At 41.8% G+C, this 19,338-nt stretch overlaps 2 protein-coding genes across 6 annotated transcripts in view; one reads left to right on the top strand and one right to left on the bottom strand.

The window, feature by feature from the left end:
* The first annotated feature begins 457 nt into the window (after positions 1–457).
* mrpl2 (mitochondrial ribosomal protein L2) lies at positions 458–3,454 on the top strand. Its single transcript, XM_006798942.3, has 8 exons — positions 458–575; positions 918–1,008; positions 1,103–1,274; positions 1,928–2,069; positions 2,153–2,268; positions 2,350–2,460; positions 2,561–2,634; positions 2,717–3,454. The coding sequence occupies exons 2-8, from the start codon at positions 937–939 to the stop codon at positions 2,924–2,926; spliced, it is 897 nt and encodes a 298-aa protein (XP_006799005.2). The 5' UTR covers positions 458–575; positions 918–936; the 3' UTR covers positions 2,927–3,454.
* The window catches only part of LOC102782461 (phosphofurin acidic cluster sorting protein 2-like), a 46,727-nt gene continuing 30,422 nt past the window's right edge, over positions 3,034–19,338 (bottom strand). For 2 of the 5 annotated variants that reach the window (XM_087850319.1, XM_087850318.1), the window contains exons 8-25: positions 18,961–19,020; positions 17,453–17,604; positions 16,217–16,310; positions 15,268–15,351; positions 13,538–13,704; positions 13,245–13,377; positions 13,018–13,122; positions 12,650–12,756; positions 11,393–11,547; positions 11,198–11,308; positions 9,917–10,019; positions 9,262–9,294; positions 7,667–7,709; positions 7,518–7,560; positions 7,174–7,312; positions 6,813–7,036; positions 5,960–6,073; positions 3,034–5,840 (exon numbers count right to left, since the gene is read on the bottom strand). In XM_087850319.1, the coding sequence (XP_087706445.1) occupies positions 5,725–5,840; positions 5,960–6,073; positions 6,813–7,036; positions 7,174–7,312; positions 7,518–7,560; positions 7,667–7,709; positions 9,262–9,294; positions 9,917–10,019; positions 11,198–11,308; positions 11,393–11,547; positions 12,650–12,756; positions 13,018–13,122; positions 13,245–13,377; positions 13,538–13,704; positions 15,268–15,351; positions 16,217–16,310; positions 17,453–17,604; positions 18,961–19,020 (1,983 nt within the window). In that variant the 3' untranslated portion in view covers positions 3,034–5,724. The remainder of the gene's footprint in view (positions 5,841–5,959; positions 6,074–6,812; positions 7,037–7,173; positions 7,313–7,517; positions 7,561–7,666; positions 7,710–9,261; positions 9,295–9,916; positions 10,020–11,197; positions 11,309–11,392; positions 11,548–12,649; positions 12,757–13,017; positions 13,123–13,244; positions 13,378–13,537; positions 13,705–15,267; positions 15,352–16,216; positions 16,311–17,452; positions 17,605–18,960; positions 19,021–19,338) is intronic. The other 3 variants (XM_087850323.1, XM_087850321.1, XM_087850320.1) reach the window with 2 other exon arrangements.

Below are 19,338 nucleotides of genomic sequence, written 5' to 3'. Positions count from 1 at the left end.
GGGTAGGGTGGGGGCCAAGTGGGACTGACTGAGGCCAGTTGGTTAGGTAAGGCTTCTGACACCAATGCCAGCTGACATTGTTTGCACTTCTTTGTTGTTCAGAATCTTATTTGTATTGTTAATTCTTGCTTTAATTTTTTTTTTACTTTATTCTGTTTTTATTTTTGTTTATTGGGTGCTTTAAAAAAATAAACTTAAAGGCAAGGAATGTCTACTCCATTTTCTTCAGATACAGAGAAATGTATTAATCAAAACTTTGCATATTTGTCATATGGTTTGATGTTTGTATGAAGGCAAGCCTGCCCTCTAGAGGCGGAGTTTAATCTAGCTGTCCTTAATGCAAGCTTTTAAACAAGAGAAGCTACAAATGCAACAAAGGGCCAGCTTTAACTTTTAGAAATAGTTACTCGCTGTAACTGTAAAATAACAACTGGTACAAAGGGGACCCTCCGACTATCTGTTAAAAAGACTTTGAAGGGGAGTTGGGGGCATACGTCATCACTGCGCGACATCGCGTGCAGGACTGCGAAGGACGCAAAAGAGACGCTCGGGATGAAATAAGTTAAAATATAAAGGTTAGTCGAGTGCTACGGTTAGATTCGGTAATATCACACACTTGACCTCAGACTGGGGGTTAAATAAGAGCTGTTCATTAAAACCGAAAAGAAACGTTACTGAGCCGATGGAGCCGTCTTTGTAGAGAGACGCTAAGCTAGCGGTGGTTCACGTTTGCTTGTCATTTGGTAACTGAAGATGTGCTAAGCAGAGCTGAGGCACATATGCAACCACCGATAAAAGTCAGGCGTAGTTTTGAACTATCGATTATGTGACCGATTTGTGTCAGCTACAGTCGGGGCCGAAAGCAGGAGAAATGTTAGCACTTGCTTGATTTTAAACACAGTGTCTCCCTTCATCAGTCAGCAGGTCCTTGTTGTGATGGCGCTGTCGTGTCTAACTCGAGCCCTGCGCTCCCTGACTCTCTCCCAACCCGCCATGGTCTCCTCTCAGGTAAAAACGCCTCCTGCCTTGGTCCTGTCAGCCATATTTAGACAGTAAACATGACATCAGGAACAATCTGAGCGGCTCTTTTTGGTGTTGACAGGCAGCTGCATGGAGTAAGCTGGGAGCTCAGGTGCCCAGTAGTGCGGTGATCCAGTGCAGAGGCTTCCTCACCACAGCCTCTCTGGAGCAGAACAGGGTCAGATGGAAGCAGAGGGAGAAGTACACCATCAGGCCTATTGGAATGAAAAAGACAGGAGGCAGAGATCACACAGGTAAAGTGCAGTGGTAAAAAAAATAGCTGTATGTTCACAGGATGGTAAGAGGAAAAGTTTGATTTCCCCCTCTATTTGTTTTTTGAGATACAGCCACATAGGGGTTTGTTTCTCCTCTCCATAATGAACCAGGGATCTTTCCCTTGTTTTGCGAATATGTAAAGCACTACACTATGTAGCCACTGTGTTTAAAACACAAAGTCAGAGTTTATGGTAGCATTTAAATGCTGATGTACAGCTTTTAAATGCTGCACATCTAGTTTATCAATGAGGACAGAGAAAGCTTTTTATGGTGAAATGGCCCCTTAATGCCTGCTCCCTCTATACCCAGACATCGGTGGATGCAGGGGGTTCACACTCAGAGTGGAGTGAAAGTCACGTGAATTCAGACTGAGGTCACACTGCAAAAAAACAGAATGTACCAAAGAGACCTGTCTTCAAAAGAACAGATTAGATTCAACAGATTTTATTTTTTGTAGCTACAGGAAAGGTTTTGTTACATTTTGTAAAACACATTTTAATAGAAACCTGCCTGGTGCTATAGTTAAAGTATGAAATTGTGCTCAAGGTAAAAGTTTGAACTCCTGTGTAGCCTCAGAATTCAAGGCTTGTGGCTTTCTTTCAAGCGTTTGCCGCCCTACTTCCTTCTACAGGAAGAATACGTACACATGGCATTGGCGGTGGTCATAAACAAAGATACCGGTGGGTAGACTTCCATCGTCTACGGTATGAAGCCAACAGAGAGGGCCAGCCTTTTGAGGAGAAGGTTGTTGAAGTGCGATACGACCCGTGCAGGTGAGACCACTTACTGCCCGGATGCGTACTAATGTGTACGCTCAAAGTACTGAAAACACTAAGTCGGGTTTGTCTGCGTGCAGGTCTGCTGATATCGCCCTGGTAGCTGGAGGTGAGCGAAAAAGATGGATCATTGCAACAGAGAACATGCAGGCTGGAGACATCATCAAAACATCTGGGGTTATTGGACGCATGGCAGGTACAGGATCCAAGTTTTTCAGTTGGAGGTTCGTCGGCCTTCGTAACCTGTATATCTAATGAGAATTGTTTAATTTTGCAGTTTCGGCCAATGAGGGAGATGCTTACCCGCTGGGGGCTCTTCCTGTGGGGACGCTGGTGAACAACCTGGAGGTACGACCTGGGAAGGGATCAGAGTATATCCGGGCTGCAGGTAACCGACTGTACTGTATCCCTCATTATATAAGCTGCTGGAAGGCGAGGTTGCTCAGAAAAGCTACTAAAGCGAATGCTGTGTTTCATTTGGTTTTCAGGCACGAGTGGCGTTTTGCTTCGTAAAGTAAATGGAACGGCAATCGTTCAGCTTCCTTCAAAGCAGCAGGTTCAGGTGAGGTCATCTGGAATAGGATTACAGCCGCTGTTAAAGACGCGTTCAGTTTGGCTAAATGCTGTCTCGTAAACATACACAGGTGCTGGAGACTTGCATGGTCACAGTGGGACGCATCTCCAACGTCGACCACAATAAACGGATCATCGGCAAAGCCGGGCGCAATCGTTGGCTGGGCATCCGCCCTTCTAGCGGCTTGTGGCAGAGGAAGGGAGGCTGGGCAGGGCGCAAGATTAAACCGCTGCCTCCGATGAAGGTCTACATCAACCTGCCCTCAGTCTCAGCGAGCTAACACGGCACATGTTGGACATGTTTAGCGGATTGTAGATTTTTTTCTTTGATCCCTTGGGATGAAATCTAACATTGTTCTGGGAAATAAATCGAAATAAAGACGAGCCGTTTGTACAGAAGATTAAAAATTTTTATTAAACACAACTGCTTGTGAGAGCATGGAAAGAAACAATATAAAAATCCAAAACATATTTACATCTATAGTAAAACATGCAGAAGTAACCCATATTTTTATTTTTTTTTTAGATTTTTTTTTAGTGGTAAATTTAAAAATACTGTCATGTCATTTAAAATAGGGTTTGTGCAAAGACACTGGGTGGCATTTCAAGTAACCGGAGCAATGAGATGGCATGATGTAACTTTAGTTAGACCAGGAATAAAAGGATCAACGCTGATGATGCGTTCTTTTATGTTTGCGGTGCTAAATCACGGTGGCAAAGTGAGCATGCCTGCTCATTGATCCAGCCTTGTTTAATGCCCCCATGCTACCTCTGGATTTTGGGCAAAAAAAAAAAAGAAGTCTTGAGGTTACATACATTGAAATACACTTGTTATTTAGTATATGAAAAGCTAACCCGCATGACAAATTCCCCTCACATAACTCTGCCGTTGTTAATACTTAATGCTGAAATATTTAAGGTTCAGTTTGCGCTCCTGACTTGAAAGAGGGTGAACTCTTCAAAAAGCAGGAGACGGAATAACTTGACTGTACAAGTCACAGGCAGACACGTGCGGTGGAAGCTGTAAAACACACCTCAACATTTAGTGGCAAAAAGGTTACGTAACAAATGAGCCATGATGGGGTTTTCAGACCAAACATGGCACTTAAAGCCATCAATGTAACACATCATCCCTATGGTTAAAAAAAGAAATCAAGAGCCTTCTCCTGACTACAGGTAGTGGTTTAAATTTCAAAAGTAACACCTAACACTTTACCTTGAGAACCAAAGTATGTCCCAATTTGAGCTACAATGTGTGTAAACCCATATGAAAGTGCATCAGGGAAATGTATATGAGGAAAACATACCTAATAGTGTTTGCATTGTACTTCATAGTTATGAGTTCTGGAAATATATTTGGCATTTATGTCAAGAAATAAAGGTATACTATTTGTGCTTTCAATTTAGTGGAAGAGGGAGGGGAGTTTGTGATTCACAATAGTATATCTTGTACATATTTATATACAATACTAAAAAAAAAAAAAGCCAGCCTATCAAAGCTTGTTAAGTCTTCACTTTATAAAAAGCAACAACCTCATAGAGAAGGCCCTTTGTCCAAAGGTTTCCTATTGCAAAAGTTTCACGTAACACTACTCAGGAAGTACCATCGAACATAGAGCACACATACACAGACACACGGGGGGGCAGTGACTTGGACGTCAGGCAAGACTCCATACACTTGTAGTCATGTTTCCAAAGAGAGTCAGTACTTGGCTGTCCCCTCCCTCCGAGTCAGACGGACTCATTTGTAATATTCCCTCCATAGCCTTATGCAATACTGAACCCTTTCAGTAACGTGCACATCCAACCACAGTGAAGCTGCAGTAAAGGACACAATGGTAATCGCTTAGAAATGTTTCAATTTGGCTAAATGTGGAGCGCTAACAGGTGAATTTGTCTCAGAAATCTTAATACTGATCTCCGCAGGGACCACAAACACATCACATATACAATTTGAGTTTTCACTTTGACATACTATGAAGTTAGGCCTGGCCAAGATACTCCTGCGACTGGACTGTTAAAAAAAATAAAAGGACTCGACTTTGGCACATCACTGCACGGTCTAGTTTTTGCTAAGTTACTGCAGGTCTGTGACAGATCTGCTCAGGTAAAGCTGAACACAGGGGCGACCACGTTTAACCACAGAAATGCTGAAATTCCACCTGGAAGGTCGAATTACGTAAAGGTGGAAAGTGTGAAAAACAGCACAACAGCTCATGCGATCGCAACTAAATTTGGCATTTCAGCTGTGGGGAAATAAGTAGTTACCCTGCTTCTAAGTGGCTGTTACTGCACAGTTTGCATGTACACCAACAGCAAAGGGAAAACATCTGCATTAATAATAATGAACGGATCTGATATTCTGCTTACATGTAATAAATGTGTCATAGCTACATTTATTATAGCTACCTTCAAATACATTGCTCGACTTGGGTTTCTTTTTTTTTTTGACCTGCTTTAGGTATACAGTGTGCTTCAAAGCAACGAGGCAAAGAACATTCTGTTCCTTCCTATAAAAGCTTTACCTTTCTGAGAAAGTAAAGGGACGAGTAAGAAAACTGAGCAGTGAGTTAAAAGGATTCCATCTAGATTCACAGCAATATTCCAACTTTCAACAACGAAACACAAACACGGTCTCCAACAACCTCACGCACGCCACTGCACATCACTATCACACTCCTCCATTGTCTATAGAGTAACAATAAATGTAGGATTTCACAGAAATAATAAAATGTTAACAAAAACAAAGTGCAAACACAGCTGCCATTATCGAAATGTGGCAAATTGTCAAAAAACCTCAAAATACCTCCGAGGCGGTAGCGCAAATATTACAAATTAGTACTTGTTCTGTTTTGTAGTGTGTAAAAAAAGAAAAAAAGAAAACAACAGCAACACCCAACAACATCAAAAACATCAACATGAAATTTTGTCTTGAACGTGTGAGTCTGTGAGTCAGTAAGATTTCCACAGGAAAACTATTACTGCCGGGAGGAACGAGGAGGATGTCGGTTTTTCTTCCAATTTTCTGCAGCCTCTCGCTGAGCCGGGTAGAGCCGAGGGATTCTGGTGGCGGCCGGGGTCACACGGGCTTTGTGTAACCGAAGATTCCCACCGGGAAGTGCTTGACATGCGTTGGCCACTGGGCAGCGAGCTGGAAAAACTTGACGTCATTCCACTCCACTCCGTCAATAGTTACTAAGGGCAGAAAAGACAGAGCTAAATGCACGAGAAAAACATGATGGCTACGCTGTATTATGGACACAAGGTGGCAGTGGAGCTCCAACAGTGGAGGCAGGGCTATGGCTCTGTCTCACCTCTCAGCATCGTGTGCTGGTGCTTGGCCGTGCAGATCAACCTGCTGATACCATCAATCACTTGGCTCTTAGAGTCCAGCTCTTTTTCCTTCGGCTTCTTGCTGAGAAAAATCACTGGGGAGGGAGAAAGAAGCAAAGTCATATACAAAAGAGCTAAAAAAATACTTTAGTAATGAGAAATCCACAAAGTTTGGTTTCACAGGTCATGGAGGATCCTGCTGCATTACTTGCACAGAGCCTGCTGGGAGAAGCCTCATAAACAGCCTCAAGCAATGTCGCCTGAGTCAGCATCAGAGAGCGCTGAACACTACAACATTTGGACCTCTGTAGCCTGCTTCACATCTCTGCTGGAAACCACAAACTTGATTTGACATCAGCTCCTCCTGGTACAACACATCCAAATAAAGCTACGTTCAGCTGCTCCCTTATTTCCCAAGAGTTCGCCACAGTGGATGTGTCCACATGTTTCACTTGGCATAAATTTCAGTCCAGATGCCCTTCTTGACAAAACCCTCCCATTTATCTGGGCTTGTGACCCCCTGAGGCTGATTTGTGTCTCCTCCTCCTTGAACCGCCAATCTTTTTGTGTACAGCACATGTGACTCTGACTCAATATAATTATATTTTCAGTAATCAAGGCTATAATTTGGAGAAAGAAACAAAATGTGGAATAAATGAGGTAATCTATCTGGTTCTGCCTGCTTTGTTGTTTGTTTTACTGTTCATTGTAACTACAACAAGAGAGTGGAGACTAACATTTCAAAGAGTGGAGAAAAATAATCAAATAAAACCAAAAATACAAATTTGAAAAAGATTTTTTAGTAACGTCTATGTGCTACTCCTCCAAGTGTACCTTTTTTGTTCTTCTCCTTAGTAACAACAGTCATAGCCATGCTGGGTGGAGGAGTGAGTTCTCCACCGCAGGGAAGGCGGCTGACTTGTAGTGAACGGAAGTTACTCTTCAGGGTGTTCTTCAGTCCTATGTCTCTCTTCTCGCCCTCTTTCTTCTTCTCGGGGCCTTGCCATGTCCAGTAGTCCACTTGCAGCCCCATCACCTCACTGCCCGAACATGGAGAGCTACAAAGGGAAACAAACAAGGCCTTGCTTTGGTTTGTTTGTGGTTTGTTCATTTCCACATCCGTTTACCCTGAAAGCTACAGTGATGTGGGCAATTATGAGTAGTTGTTTTAATAAGAGACTTGGGCTTTTCATACCCAGCTCCAGACAGGGTGGTGGACACAGAGGGCGACTGTGGGGGCGTGCCCCCGATCTCCTTTCCATACGGACCGGCCGATGGAGGCGTCGGGGAGGACAAGATGCTTGTGTTGCCTCCCATGGCATCATCTGAGTCCACTGCAGATTTAGGGGGGAAAATCACTGTAAGTAAAAACTGTACCTAAAAGATATTTAATGCTTTCCAGATTATGCCAACTCTTCCTGTAACTGAATTAAGTAGGAAAAGAGTGCTTATCTCTTTATTTTCCTGGTCAGTATCCTGTGAGTAAAATCCCAATGACACTAAACTGATAACACATCTTTAAAAATGTGCTTTTCTTACCTGAAGTCGAGAGGCTTTGTTCCACAATCCCAACTTTCACTACCTGTAAGAAAAATAAGAGCCAGTGTTACAGAAAATATTCAATATAGAATGAATTAAAAAAAAAAAGTGCAAGACATGTTTGCATGGTAAACAAATGTGTTTCTTACCCCAATAAATGGCACAAATTTCTGACAGGAGTCCTCATCGGGGCTGTGAAAAAGAGCGAGAACAAAAAGAATCTGTGAGTTTGACCAACGGTGGGTCTGAAACACTTTCAACACTCCAGAGGTGCACATGAACACTCAATGGTCCTGGAGGGCAGATGGCTGTGGCATGGCCTGCACCATGTCCCATCACAGCGGAAATGGCACATGACTGGCTTGGGTGGAATGGGATCATCTCGGGGAGTCACGATACAATGAGATGAATGAGAGGACCTGCTCCTTACAACCAGAAGAAGACGGAGAGGTGGGGTCTCTCTTGTCAACCAGGACGATAACAAGTGTCTGCTTTTAAATACACGACTGTTTTGGATCTGTCCAGTAACTGTGTGGCTGCTTTATGTCCAAGATTACACGCCTATCCAAACAAACAAAAAACAGGATGACAGTCAACATCCCGTAAAGTTTGAGGCACGCTCAGGCCCACGATCAGAGCGCAAAAGATTAGCACCATAGTTCTGCAAGTGTCCAACGGTGACACTTTTAAAACAAATCACCGATTCTTCCTTAGTCTTTAATGAGCTTACATAAATAGTCTGCAGCAACATCAAACAACAAAAGAAGCACTGCTGGTACCCACTCCCATACGCATATGCAGGACAACACTTCCCAGACATTTTAATGCCTTGCTTCATTACACAGAATTCCAGTAACATTATCGCACAACTACATCAGGACTGAACTGCGCCACCTCTTTACTGTGTCAGGTCATTCACAAGATCCTAATAAAAAAACATCTTATAAAATATGGACATGCTAAATCTACTTGCACTATTAAAGCTTGAGTGTGTCAACTCGTAAAGACTTTCTTTATCTGCCCAACAGAAAGCAACTCGACTGTAAGCACAACATTGAGGTATCTGAGCAGCACTGTGAGCTGTAACAAACTTCCAAAAATAACAATTACATATTAATCTTAACTGTCAAGCTTTTGCATACAGGCTTTGCTTTACTTTGTTGTGCACACAAAACACATTGGTCAGTAGTTAGTATCATTCATGCAATTCAGAACACTAGCAGTGTTATTAAGAGTTCAGTTTTAGTTTTTCGAATGGGAATGTAATTTAACTTATACTGTGTTGTCTCTGTTCACATCATCAGCATTTTTGGTACATTTTATAGATTTTAAAAGATAATCTGAAAATGTTGTGAAACAGTGTTTAGGTGACAAGACAGCTGAGTTCTTTTGGTCCTGCAGTAACAGTTGCATCTATAATAAAACAAGGAGTGGTTTTAAGTGTGGCATCATATATACATATATACTGTTAGATATTGTAAGTCAGCAAACCATCCACGCTGTGAATATTTATTTTAAGGTTGTTAGGCAAATCGTCACAGCAACAACACGGAGGACAAAGTAAGAATCAAAGTCATACCAAACCAAAGACACACGCTGGGACAGAGTGCCAAGTGAAGTTACAGTGAGTATCGAAAGTGAAAAGGGAAATGTTAAGACACAGCAAGAGGAGCTCAAGCCAAATGGAGAAGGGAAAATAGGCAAGGAGGGGGGGGGGGAACGAAACACGAGTTGATTTAGATACCTGATGTAAAAATCAAAATACAAGCTTCTTTTCCTTGAATGCAAATCAAAAAGGGGGGAAAGGGGAGGAGAAGGAATGCAACAGCGTTAAAACTGTGTGGTATTTAGTACCTTCTGACCAATAGGAAGCCACTCTCACAAAGAAGGGGGAAGGGTTTGGTCAAATCTCAGAAAGAAAACAAGCAAATGCACAGAGAAATGCAGTGGACTGTCTCTGTCTGCAGATGTGACTGTGAGACACCTAGACTGGACTTTTTAACATTTTTATCAAATCATACAAAACCTACAAGTCCTGCTTTCATTCAAGTCAAAATAAACAGAAGTGAGTTTAGTGTGGAAACTGAGCTGATGCTCGCTTTGTGTGTTTAATGCATGTTCTTGCAGCTGCATGCTTACATGCACATTCATCTAATTATGTTCCTCATGCAGTTTTAGCGGATATTCACTACAAGTGCTAGTTTATGATGGGCTGTCATTGCAACATTAGTTCAAGGATTCATTTTTTGGAAACATAGAAGAAAATTAACATCAGAACTACCAGTTACGAATAACTGCAACACAGACTTGCTTAGAGCACAAAAAAGCACAGATGCATGCTCAAATACAGAAAACATTGGATGAATAAGCCACAACTTCAATAAGCACGGTCACTTTACCTCTTCTGCTTGTAGGTGAGCATGGCTTCTGAGATGGGAAACTGGTGGGACACGTTGGCACCGGCCAGATACTGAATGATTCGTCCTGCTACATCTATGTTATCTTCAGGGAGCAAAGAGATAGATTGTTAACAACAAGCCTCTCCTGTTTTATGTCTTGCTAACAAGCTGACATTTGATGCAAATGGTAATTTTCACATAGAGCAGTGTGCTAGGGGACTGTGCATTCATCATTCACATTCCACTGAATTAAGGAGATGGGGGCTGCTGAGTGTAAAATGTCATTAAAATGTGGGTGAAGTCGACCGTGTGACACACGGGATAAATTACATGTCAAACAAAATGCATGTGGGGGTCGCTCGTATCCTGGGACGCAATTTTTTTTGGCGACTTGAAATATAGACTTGAGTTTTAATCAATTCATTTTGACCTGTAGCTTCTCGGCACAAAGTCGGTCCTATTACAAACTGCCTTCAGTGTCGGGATCACACCTTATGTTAAGAATAAAAGACCTCTGCTCTAGATCTTTTTTGTTTTTTGGTTCAACCCAACTGCTTTGAGATGATTAAACACCATGTGTAACATTGTGACTCTTGCACCTTTGGGGATTAAAGGGAGGGAATTAATAGGTGAGGATGGGCGAAGATTATCAGGCATGTTTGGGCAGAACAAGTGATAATGGAGGAGTTGGATTAGAATAGAGGCTTAAGCATGGATTTATGTGAGCCATTTTATGTAACATTCTCACATGGTGAGAGTGTAAAAAAATATATATTCAAGGCTTAAAGTTAACAAGAAAATCCTAAAATAAACATCAAACACGCAAATGTCTTCGATTTGGCTGCTTGGATTAATCCTACGGATTCCTACTTTATTGTTTCAGACTAATTAGCTACAACTGGCACACAGCTGGGAGGTTTAAAGCTAAAATTGTTGGAGATGTTGGAAAAAGTTGAAACAAACAAACCCAAAAAGGTTACGATGATGTGCCTTTTCAAAAACAACAACCTCTGTTTTTAATATTACAATGTGTTAGAAGCTTCGGGGTAAAAATGAGAATACGACTTCTGACAGTCTGGCGGTTCTTCTTAATCAGCAGCAGGCAGTTTAAAGGAAGAAGGAATAATGCCATGATCTCAAACAGGATGTAGCTGTCTTTTGCAATTGGAAGAAATCTCTTTCTCCAATTCATCAGCCCCTGACCTCTGCTCCCACCCAATTTCTTTCCCTTTCAAGTTGGCTGCACATAAGAAATGCAGACACCAGAGCTGCGTGTCCTACCTGAGGCGGGCCGTTCTGTCCTGCAGAACAGCTCCCTCCACGCAGTGTCCATAAAGATGCTGTTGAACCGGCTGTCAAAAGAAGCCACGTGCTTTGCCAGGGGATGAGAGCCTGTGGGGAGGATATTTATATATAAAACAAACGCTAAAAGTACAGAATATGCCTGTATGGATTTCGTATAAATCAATGAATTACCAATGGGGATCACCAGGAAGCGTATGTAAGTCAGCCAGTCAGGAGTCTTGTTGGCTAGCTGCTCCACAAAAAACCTCAGGATGGTGCTGAGGTAACTCTGGTCGCCTGCCACCGCCACCTTCATCGTCGGTGGTGTCTGTGCATTACAGTTACAGCTGCAAGGGATAAAAAAAATGGAGACAACAGATGAGTAATTAAGAGGAAGACTAAGATCCAACTTCTTAGAAATATGGGTCAGAGCATGAGTGTGAGAGAAGTGACGGAAGTCTGAAGCAGAGATTTATTTCTCAATAAGATCCGTCTGGTTTAAAACCGGTCTTACCTTTTTGGGAAGCCAAAATACGTCACAGACTATAATTTATTAGGTACTTGCGAGTATCTACAAGCCTTTTTAGAGCAAATGGCGCAACATTTAGATCCTAAACCAAAGACCAATTCCATCTTTAAATTAAACGACAAAAAAAAGAAAGAAGAATAAATTCAGTTTAGCCAGGAAAATTCATCAAAAGGGTCTTAAACCTGCAAATAATTTCAAGTTTCACAAAGCTCTTTCTAAAGCAGCAATCAAACCCTAAAAGTACTTGCTGTAACATATAATGGATCATCTTAAAGAATTTCTCGTTTTAATCTCTCTCAAGAGAGATTAAAGCAGAAGACAGTGTTGATACATTTGGTATTAAAAAGACAAGAAAGTTGTGTTTACTCCAAGTGACAACATCTCAGAAAACAATCATTCTGTTAGCGGCGGCACAGCACTGAGCAAGCATGTTATCATCAGAGACATGCGCGGCTCTGCGTGACATTGCCCCAGCTGGAGTAAATGCGTTGACTGAGGAGCAGGTGTCTAAAGTGCTAAAAAGTTCAGCTGAATAAGGGAGAAAAACATGTTTGACAGAAGCAGTACAGCAAACCGAGAGAGCCTCGTCTCCCACTGACATGACATCCTGAGGAGATGACAGCCGAGCAGGTGGATCCAGGAAACGGAGAAGGCAGCTGAACTTAAGCTTTTCATGAGGAAACGGCCGTATTTTGATAGAATGGGTTCACGCACAGTGAGCGCTTTAGCAGCATGAGCAATACCATCCTGGAATTATCCAGTGAGTAGCCATCAAACACATATAGTTCGGTGAAGATTGGCTCAAGATAATGAGATAAAAATACATAAATAAATAAATAAATAAACAATAAAAATCACGCCATCTGACGGGCTGTGTCATTCAGCCAATGCGTGTGTATGTATGCATGTATGTGACTCACAATCTCTGGATGCGAGTTACGATGGTGTTGAAGGCAGCCTGAACATCTGCAGCAGAGCAGGTTGACACAATGGGCTGGGCCTGTTCATGGAGCAACTCGGCTACATACTGCACAGAAACACACATGAGAGGGACACGATGAGTTAATGGATATACCAGAGGCAGGGTTGGAAAAAAGAAAAAAAAAAATGCTACTCGGAAGCACACGCACATTTTTTTTTTGTATTTTCCTCTTTTTGCAACAATGTAATGTGTGCAGCATGGGTAAAAATAAGCCCTGTCCTGCATGATCCGTGTGGTTCTATCGCATGTATGAACAAATGAAGGTAAAGGAATTCATGATTCGATGCTACTTATAGAAAAACAGACCTGTCCTTGCCACTCTGTAGTGTTGATGAGAATGATGCTCTCTGGTAAGCGTTCGTCAGAGATGAGAATCTGGTTTAGTTGGTCATAGACGGACTTCCTCGGAACCTTTGACACAAATTAGGAGCGCAAAGTATGACAATGACACAAGTCAGCACATTTCCACTGGACTGAAAAAAAAAAAGTGTAAAGAACAGAGTCTGATGCTCAATCCTGGATGCGTTGTCTACCTGCGCGATGAGTCTTGAGTCTGGGGAGCACTCAGACTCCATGCTGCTGGTCCTGTCGCTTTGGGCCTTGGAATTCTGCCTGTCTTTCATGGAGGTGCTGCGAGGTCGTCTCTGCAGCTTGTTTTCCACTTTACTGAGGAGACAACAAGCGAAGAATAAAATATATGACAGTCAGGAAGAAAAAAAAGAACCTAATGATCCGGTTTATAAGAAAAGCAAATTAACAATTAAAGCAGACACACATTAGATCTATACTGAATGCTTATTCCCAGATGTAGTCATCAGCACTTTACCTGGGAGACATGTGGTTTTGGGACTCAGTCTTGCAGAGCTTGCCAACGGAGCAGGGCACCCGTTCAATGTTAACATCCCAGCTGCTCACCTCCCCAGGCCCTGGCCCGCTGTCGTCAGTCTCTGGCTCCTGAACCAAAAGGGGGGGAGCAAAGATGAGCCAAGAGGGCTGTAAGAGGACAACGCTAATGTTTATCAAACACAGGCACTGCAGGTTTGCAAATGTTCAAGACAATCAATTTGAGAGAGAAAATCCACAAGATTAGTGGAAAACAAAAAATAAAGTGTAAATGAACACAAGTGCATTTAACGTCAAGTCTTTTTCAACATTTCAAAACTGTATAAAACAATATGACAGTTCATTTCTATTAACAACGAATATTAGCTGGAGTCATTCATTAATAATAAATTAACCAGGGCTCCGTGATCCCAGGCCTATGGAAAATAACAGCTAATTTGTCTCTTCTGTAAATTACAGAGCTCAGTTAAAATACTTAAAAGACTGAAAAACGAAACCAAAAAATAAAAAATAAAACCCCAGAAAAAAGATGCAAAAGTACCTTTCAGCCTGCAGGGCTGAGTCTAGCCATTTGTCACATTACAATTTGGTTGAAGCAGAGCTTTTTCCCAGCAGCCGTTGCAACGTGAAGAGAGCAGGTAAGCATGTGTTGCTAATTAAAGCTTTGTTTATCAACTGTTTCATGTCAAATCGGCTGCTGTCAGAAAAAAGCTCCATATGCACTCCATGGGCCAATGAGCTTCCCAGCAACTGTCTCCTGGCAACCAAAATTTTCACCTAACGTTTTATTTGTGTGTCTACAGTAACGCTTTTCTATGTGTCTGCATAGTAAAGCACACAATTAGAAAGTACTTCAAAGTTTGGATCAAACCACACATTAAAGATGAGTGTCAAAATGTCCAACATACAGTCAAACATATCATTCCTGCATACACACTTCCATATGCACATTAAAAGATCAAGACCTTTAAAAATGAATATTTCCGATTTTTAACTTTTCTTTTTTAAACACTCGCAGGTATTGCACTGCATGTCCAATTCAAACGGCATCAGTTTCTCTTTCTGTGGTTTTGTGTGTAGCCCTCCTGCTGCCAAGACGAGAGTTGAAAGAGCAGAGGTGGAGGGTGAGGAGGTAGAAAGATACTGGCCTGGTGAATAACTGAGCTCATTTTTTTGAGGTTTGAGATAATGGTGTAAGCCGACCGTGACATACGAGATAAAAAAGTCATGGTCTCTTAGCAGGTGGCTGGGGAAACACTGCTCCTGCAGCTTAGATATTCAGTTTGAACTCACTCATTGGATTGGGGTGGTGAGTGGCTCAGAGGGGCGGCTGCAGCTCGATGAACAAGGTTAGACCGACCCGACAGCACAAGAACAAAAACAAACACAAACACCCCTCTTTCCATCCTCATCAGTCAAGATTTATCCAGCATGAAGCTGCCTTGCCTGCTCTGCTGATCCATAATGGATGACTATGCTGTTTAGTTTGCATGCCCTCGCACGCTCCCTCCCCTCTTTTCTTTTTCCCGGAAAACAACTAAGACCCACGGGAGCAAAAGGGCACTCAAGTGGAGAGGGTAGGGGGTTGGAAAAGAAAAATGTGAGAAAGGGATGCTCAAGGGTATTAAGTTAAAAAAAGAAGAAGGAAAAAAAGAAAGAAAGAAAGAAAGAAAGGGATAAAAAAAACAATGTATGACTGTTCCAAAAACATACCCCAATGGTTGTGTCTGTGACGCTGTCATCCTGATATCGCCCCCCTTGTACTTTACATCTGTCCACAGTGAGAAAGTCTCCACTCTGGGGGGTAAAACACACATGCCAACACATTAGATCATTTAAACCATGAAGCTCACCTTTCTGGTGAAAATAAAAGCTCCAAATGGAAGTGCTCATGTCATAATTAATGAAATGCAAGATTTGTAACCGACCAGTTTCACAGTTTAAGTATATATAAATACCTCACCTATAGTGCCTGTACATTTCACTACTGCTTGGTGTAATATATATAAACCCCAGAAGTGCAAGAGGCACATTCCTGTTTTTAATTCTCGTCTTGTTTGAACGGCTCTTGTAAAGTGTGATTTATTTAAATATTAGATTAAATCGTTTACATTCTGGCAGCAAGACATGTTTATGCAGTTCGACTAGAATGTAGTAGCCTGAATTGCTCTGGGCCATTTTATTACACGCTAAAATGGATTCCCTGATATTTATAAACACCTCTCGCTCTCTCGCCATCACACTCAACGTGTCTCTCTTGTTGTTCAGATGGGCCATAAATTTCTGAGTAGGAGTTCAGGATTGCTCCATCCAATCTTCTCTCTGAGCAATGGGAGCATATTTGTGTGCAGTGATGGTGGTGAAAAGGTCATTTTGTGTCAGACCTTATAAATTCTGAAGGACAGCAGGACCCAGTCCTTTTCTGCCAGGGTCCACATGGCGGACATGCTAAGAATATCTTGTCTCTAGCATCCTTGGGAATCCCTGAACCACAATATGAACAGAGGGCTGCCAGGAATTTAAACACTGGGGCAATACAGGGGAAAGTCTTTTACGCAACACTGTTTATAAGGACCTCTAAAATAACTGCGAGGCAGAACTTTATAGATAAACAGTGCGACTCAAAGGCATCTGTTCATAGAGTTTGTGCTAATCAACTCACAGGGCATGACATCTCTCTCTGCTGACTTTTTTGGCTGTGGATGCTTCCGATTTCTGTCTGCGAGCTGGAGTGAGACATCCCTTCAAAAAACGGCCTAGGAGCAAGAGCAAATGAATTAGACAAGAACAAACAGTTTAAGTAGGGGAAGCCTTCGGACTGATCGAAACGTTTGCTTTAAGATGTAGTAAAATGGGCATCAAAGTAAGAAAAAAACATTTTTGAACTAATAAAACTAATTTCATATAGCTCTTGTCCATACTACAGGTGTCAAACAATTACAGTGTAGTTTAGAAAACTATGAACCTTCAAAGCTACGTGCAGTCAATAGTCCGAAAGCCCAAAGCATATATACAAACCAATAACATATAAATTGTCAATTCACAAGAATAATCTGTTGATGTCAAACCGTCCCTGTAAACATCGACTATATATATATAAAAAGATTGATGTAGCTTCCAGTTCACAGTTCAAGCCTCACCCCTTTGTTCTTCATTACAGCCTGCAGAGGGCAACTTCTCCGGTTACCGAAAGGCATCCAATTGCATACAAGTCAAATGGGAAACAATGCTACTTCTCATTTTATTTCTGAACTCATGAGTTTATGGTCTTGGATGTAGCTTAAAGGCTTATTTTATACAGCGTAAATACTAAAGCAGCATATGACTTAGGATGTGGCAGGTCAGTACCACATGAGCGAGCAGTACTCTCATGTTCTCAGCCAAATCCTTGGAGATGGTGAACATATCTGTTCATAAATAGGGATGATCTCCATGACGGGGCATCATAAAGGACACTGCAGCAGGACAATGACCCTAAACACTGCAGTAAATCTACAACAGAACAGCTTCAAACTAAATCTGCTTTTCAGAATGACCCATTCAGAGCTACTGAAACTACTACTACGTGGAATGACCTAGAGAGAGTCACTCATCCTAGAAATATATTACTGAACTGAAAACAGGTTGCAGAAGAAGAATGATTAAAATGCTGTGGTGGTCTGACCTACAGACACAAAGTATCTGTTATGCTTACTGCTGCTAAAGGTGAAGAATAAGTTCAAGATCAAATCACAGTATAAAAATGAATGGGCGCTTTTTCCCGACAATGTATATGCGTACTCTTCGATCATTATTTAACATTCGTAATTTTAAAATGTAACAGTTCACCCTATAACCACATACAAACTTTCAACTATAAACATTTTATCTGGAACAAAAATATGAAAGACAGACATACTTGAGTTTGGGCTTAGGAGTGCTCAGGACACTCTCATTGTCCTCCATCTCTGGCCCACTGTCACTCTGATTATACACCTCTAGACTGTCATAGAGTAAGTCCAGATCCTCCTCAACCTCCTGTGTCTGGTCTACTGGGTCAGAGTCCAGGACCTGCCACACAGGATAAACAGATCATCAGTATTCTGTAATCAGGGATTTGTAATTATGGCCATGGATTAAATAAGGGCAGGGTGTTACTGGGCGCTGTGCATAAATTAATCACTTTCACAGCTGGAGTAATGGAGCTTCAAGAATGAATGAGAACACTGAAAGCTGTAAAACGAAAATCTGTATGTAATATATACAGTCCTGCCTTAGTTCAAAGACGAGCTAATAAAAAGTGAGCGTTAGCGAAGTGCTAAGATGCTGAGCCTTGCTCTACCAGCTGCACAGTGGAGATGTATATCATAGGAACTACGCACAGCCAGGCTTGTGGACTAATCAGGTGATTAATGCCACTCCATAAGTGCAGGAGCTGGCAGGGAGCAGACAAACACAGTCTGTCCCCTCTCCTCCTCCCGGCTATGTATTTATAGAGCCGCAGCCACAAGAAGGAGATTAGCGACAGGGAACGTGATAAAAGATCATCGGGCCACCTGGAGCTTCCAGAACCATCCAACAAAAAAAACAAAAAACACACACACACAGGCAAAAATGCTGGTGAAAGCAGCACTAGGTTAAATATCTCAGACAGAACTTTTTAGATCTTGATCACATATAAACGAATCCCCATTCAGTCTCATGACCCACATAACTTGTTTTTATGAATAGGATTTTTCGAAACATGCTCGCTGATATAGTTTTTGGATTGCTTGCAACCCAAGGAGGAAGAAAGATGAGAAACAAGGCATTTTCCAGGTTTTCCCTATAGATTTCTTACAGTTCAAGGATAATATTTTTATCCAAAGGGCTTAACACAGTTTATGCACAAATGGACATGTAGGGGTTGCTGCATACAATTTGTCAATGTCCTCCTGATGACCTGATTACAAGGCATTATGCTGAGAGACATTTATTCATAACAAGAGCGCAAATCTAAATAATACATTTTGTATTGCATTAAGTAGTAAAAAAATAAGATGGTTAATGGATTCCAGATATAAATCGCTGCTAATGGAAATACGCATCTGTGAGGAGAAATGTAATGCAGCGTAATGATGCTTGTAACCCTGTTGTGGCAGTGATTTCTCTACTGGTGATTGCCCTCTAGTCAGGAGCACATTAGCAGTGATGTAACAGAATGCTGCTTAGACAGTCAATACTGAGATTATTCCGTCCTGCCTCGAGGGTAATTTACTAAATGCAAGTTTCACAGCTGACCTCCAGAAGATTTCATAAGAGAAGGACAGAAATTCCTGGGAGCAGAGCGAGGAGGATGCTGTATCCCTCATTTGCTTTGACATTGAACATGTTCTTATGCGGTGTCAGTTCAAACAAATGCAATTACCTTTTCTTTTTGCAACTCACCTCATCGGTCACCTTGAACCTCTTCAGCAAGGCCACAAATTTCTGCTTAAAGTTAGGTTGCTGCAACAGAAAAACAGAAAAAACCCCACATGCAGTTACAAGAGAAGGATTAACAGAATAGGAGGATACCAAGTCACAGTTAATTAACCACGATAGCTCGACTCCAGGTAACTGTTCACTGGATTACATATTCAGAGCTGTTCTATGTAAAGGCCATTTTAGCCACTTCACTGGGTTCATTTACACGTCTGTCCACATTGTCTTAATGGCCTGAACAAGGAACACAGTGTGTGCTTTCCCTTAAAAGCTTGTAGAGAAGCAAACACAGGTTTTAAGCTATTCACAAAGTGACTGCTGAGCATGGAAAACTGCATCCAG

This window comes from Neolamprologus brichardi, chromosome 13 (genome assembly GCF_056152115.1).
Source record: "Neolamprologus brichardi isolate AB-2024 chromosome 13, ASM5615211v1, whole genome shotgun sequence".
Classification (NCBI taxonomy): Eukaryota; Metazoa; Chordata; class Actinopteri; order Cichliformes; family Cichlidae; genus Neolamprologus; species Neolamprologus brichardi.
This window is presented reverse-complemented; position numbering and strand designations above follow the sequence as displayed.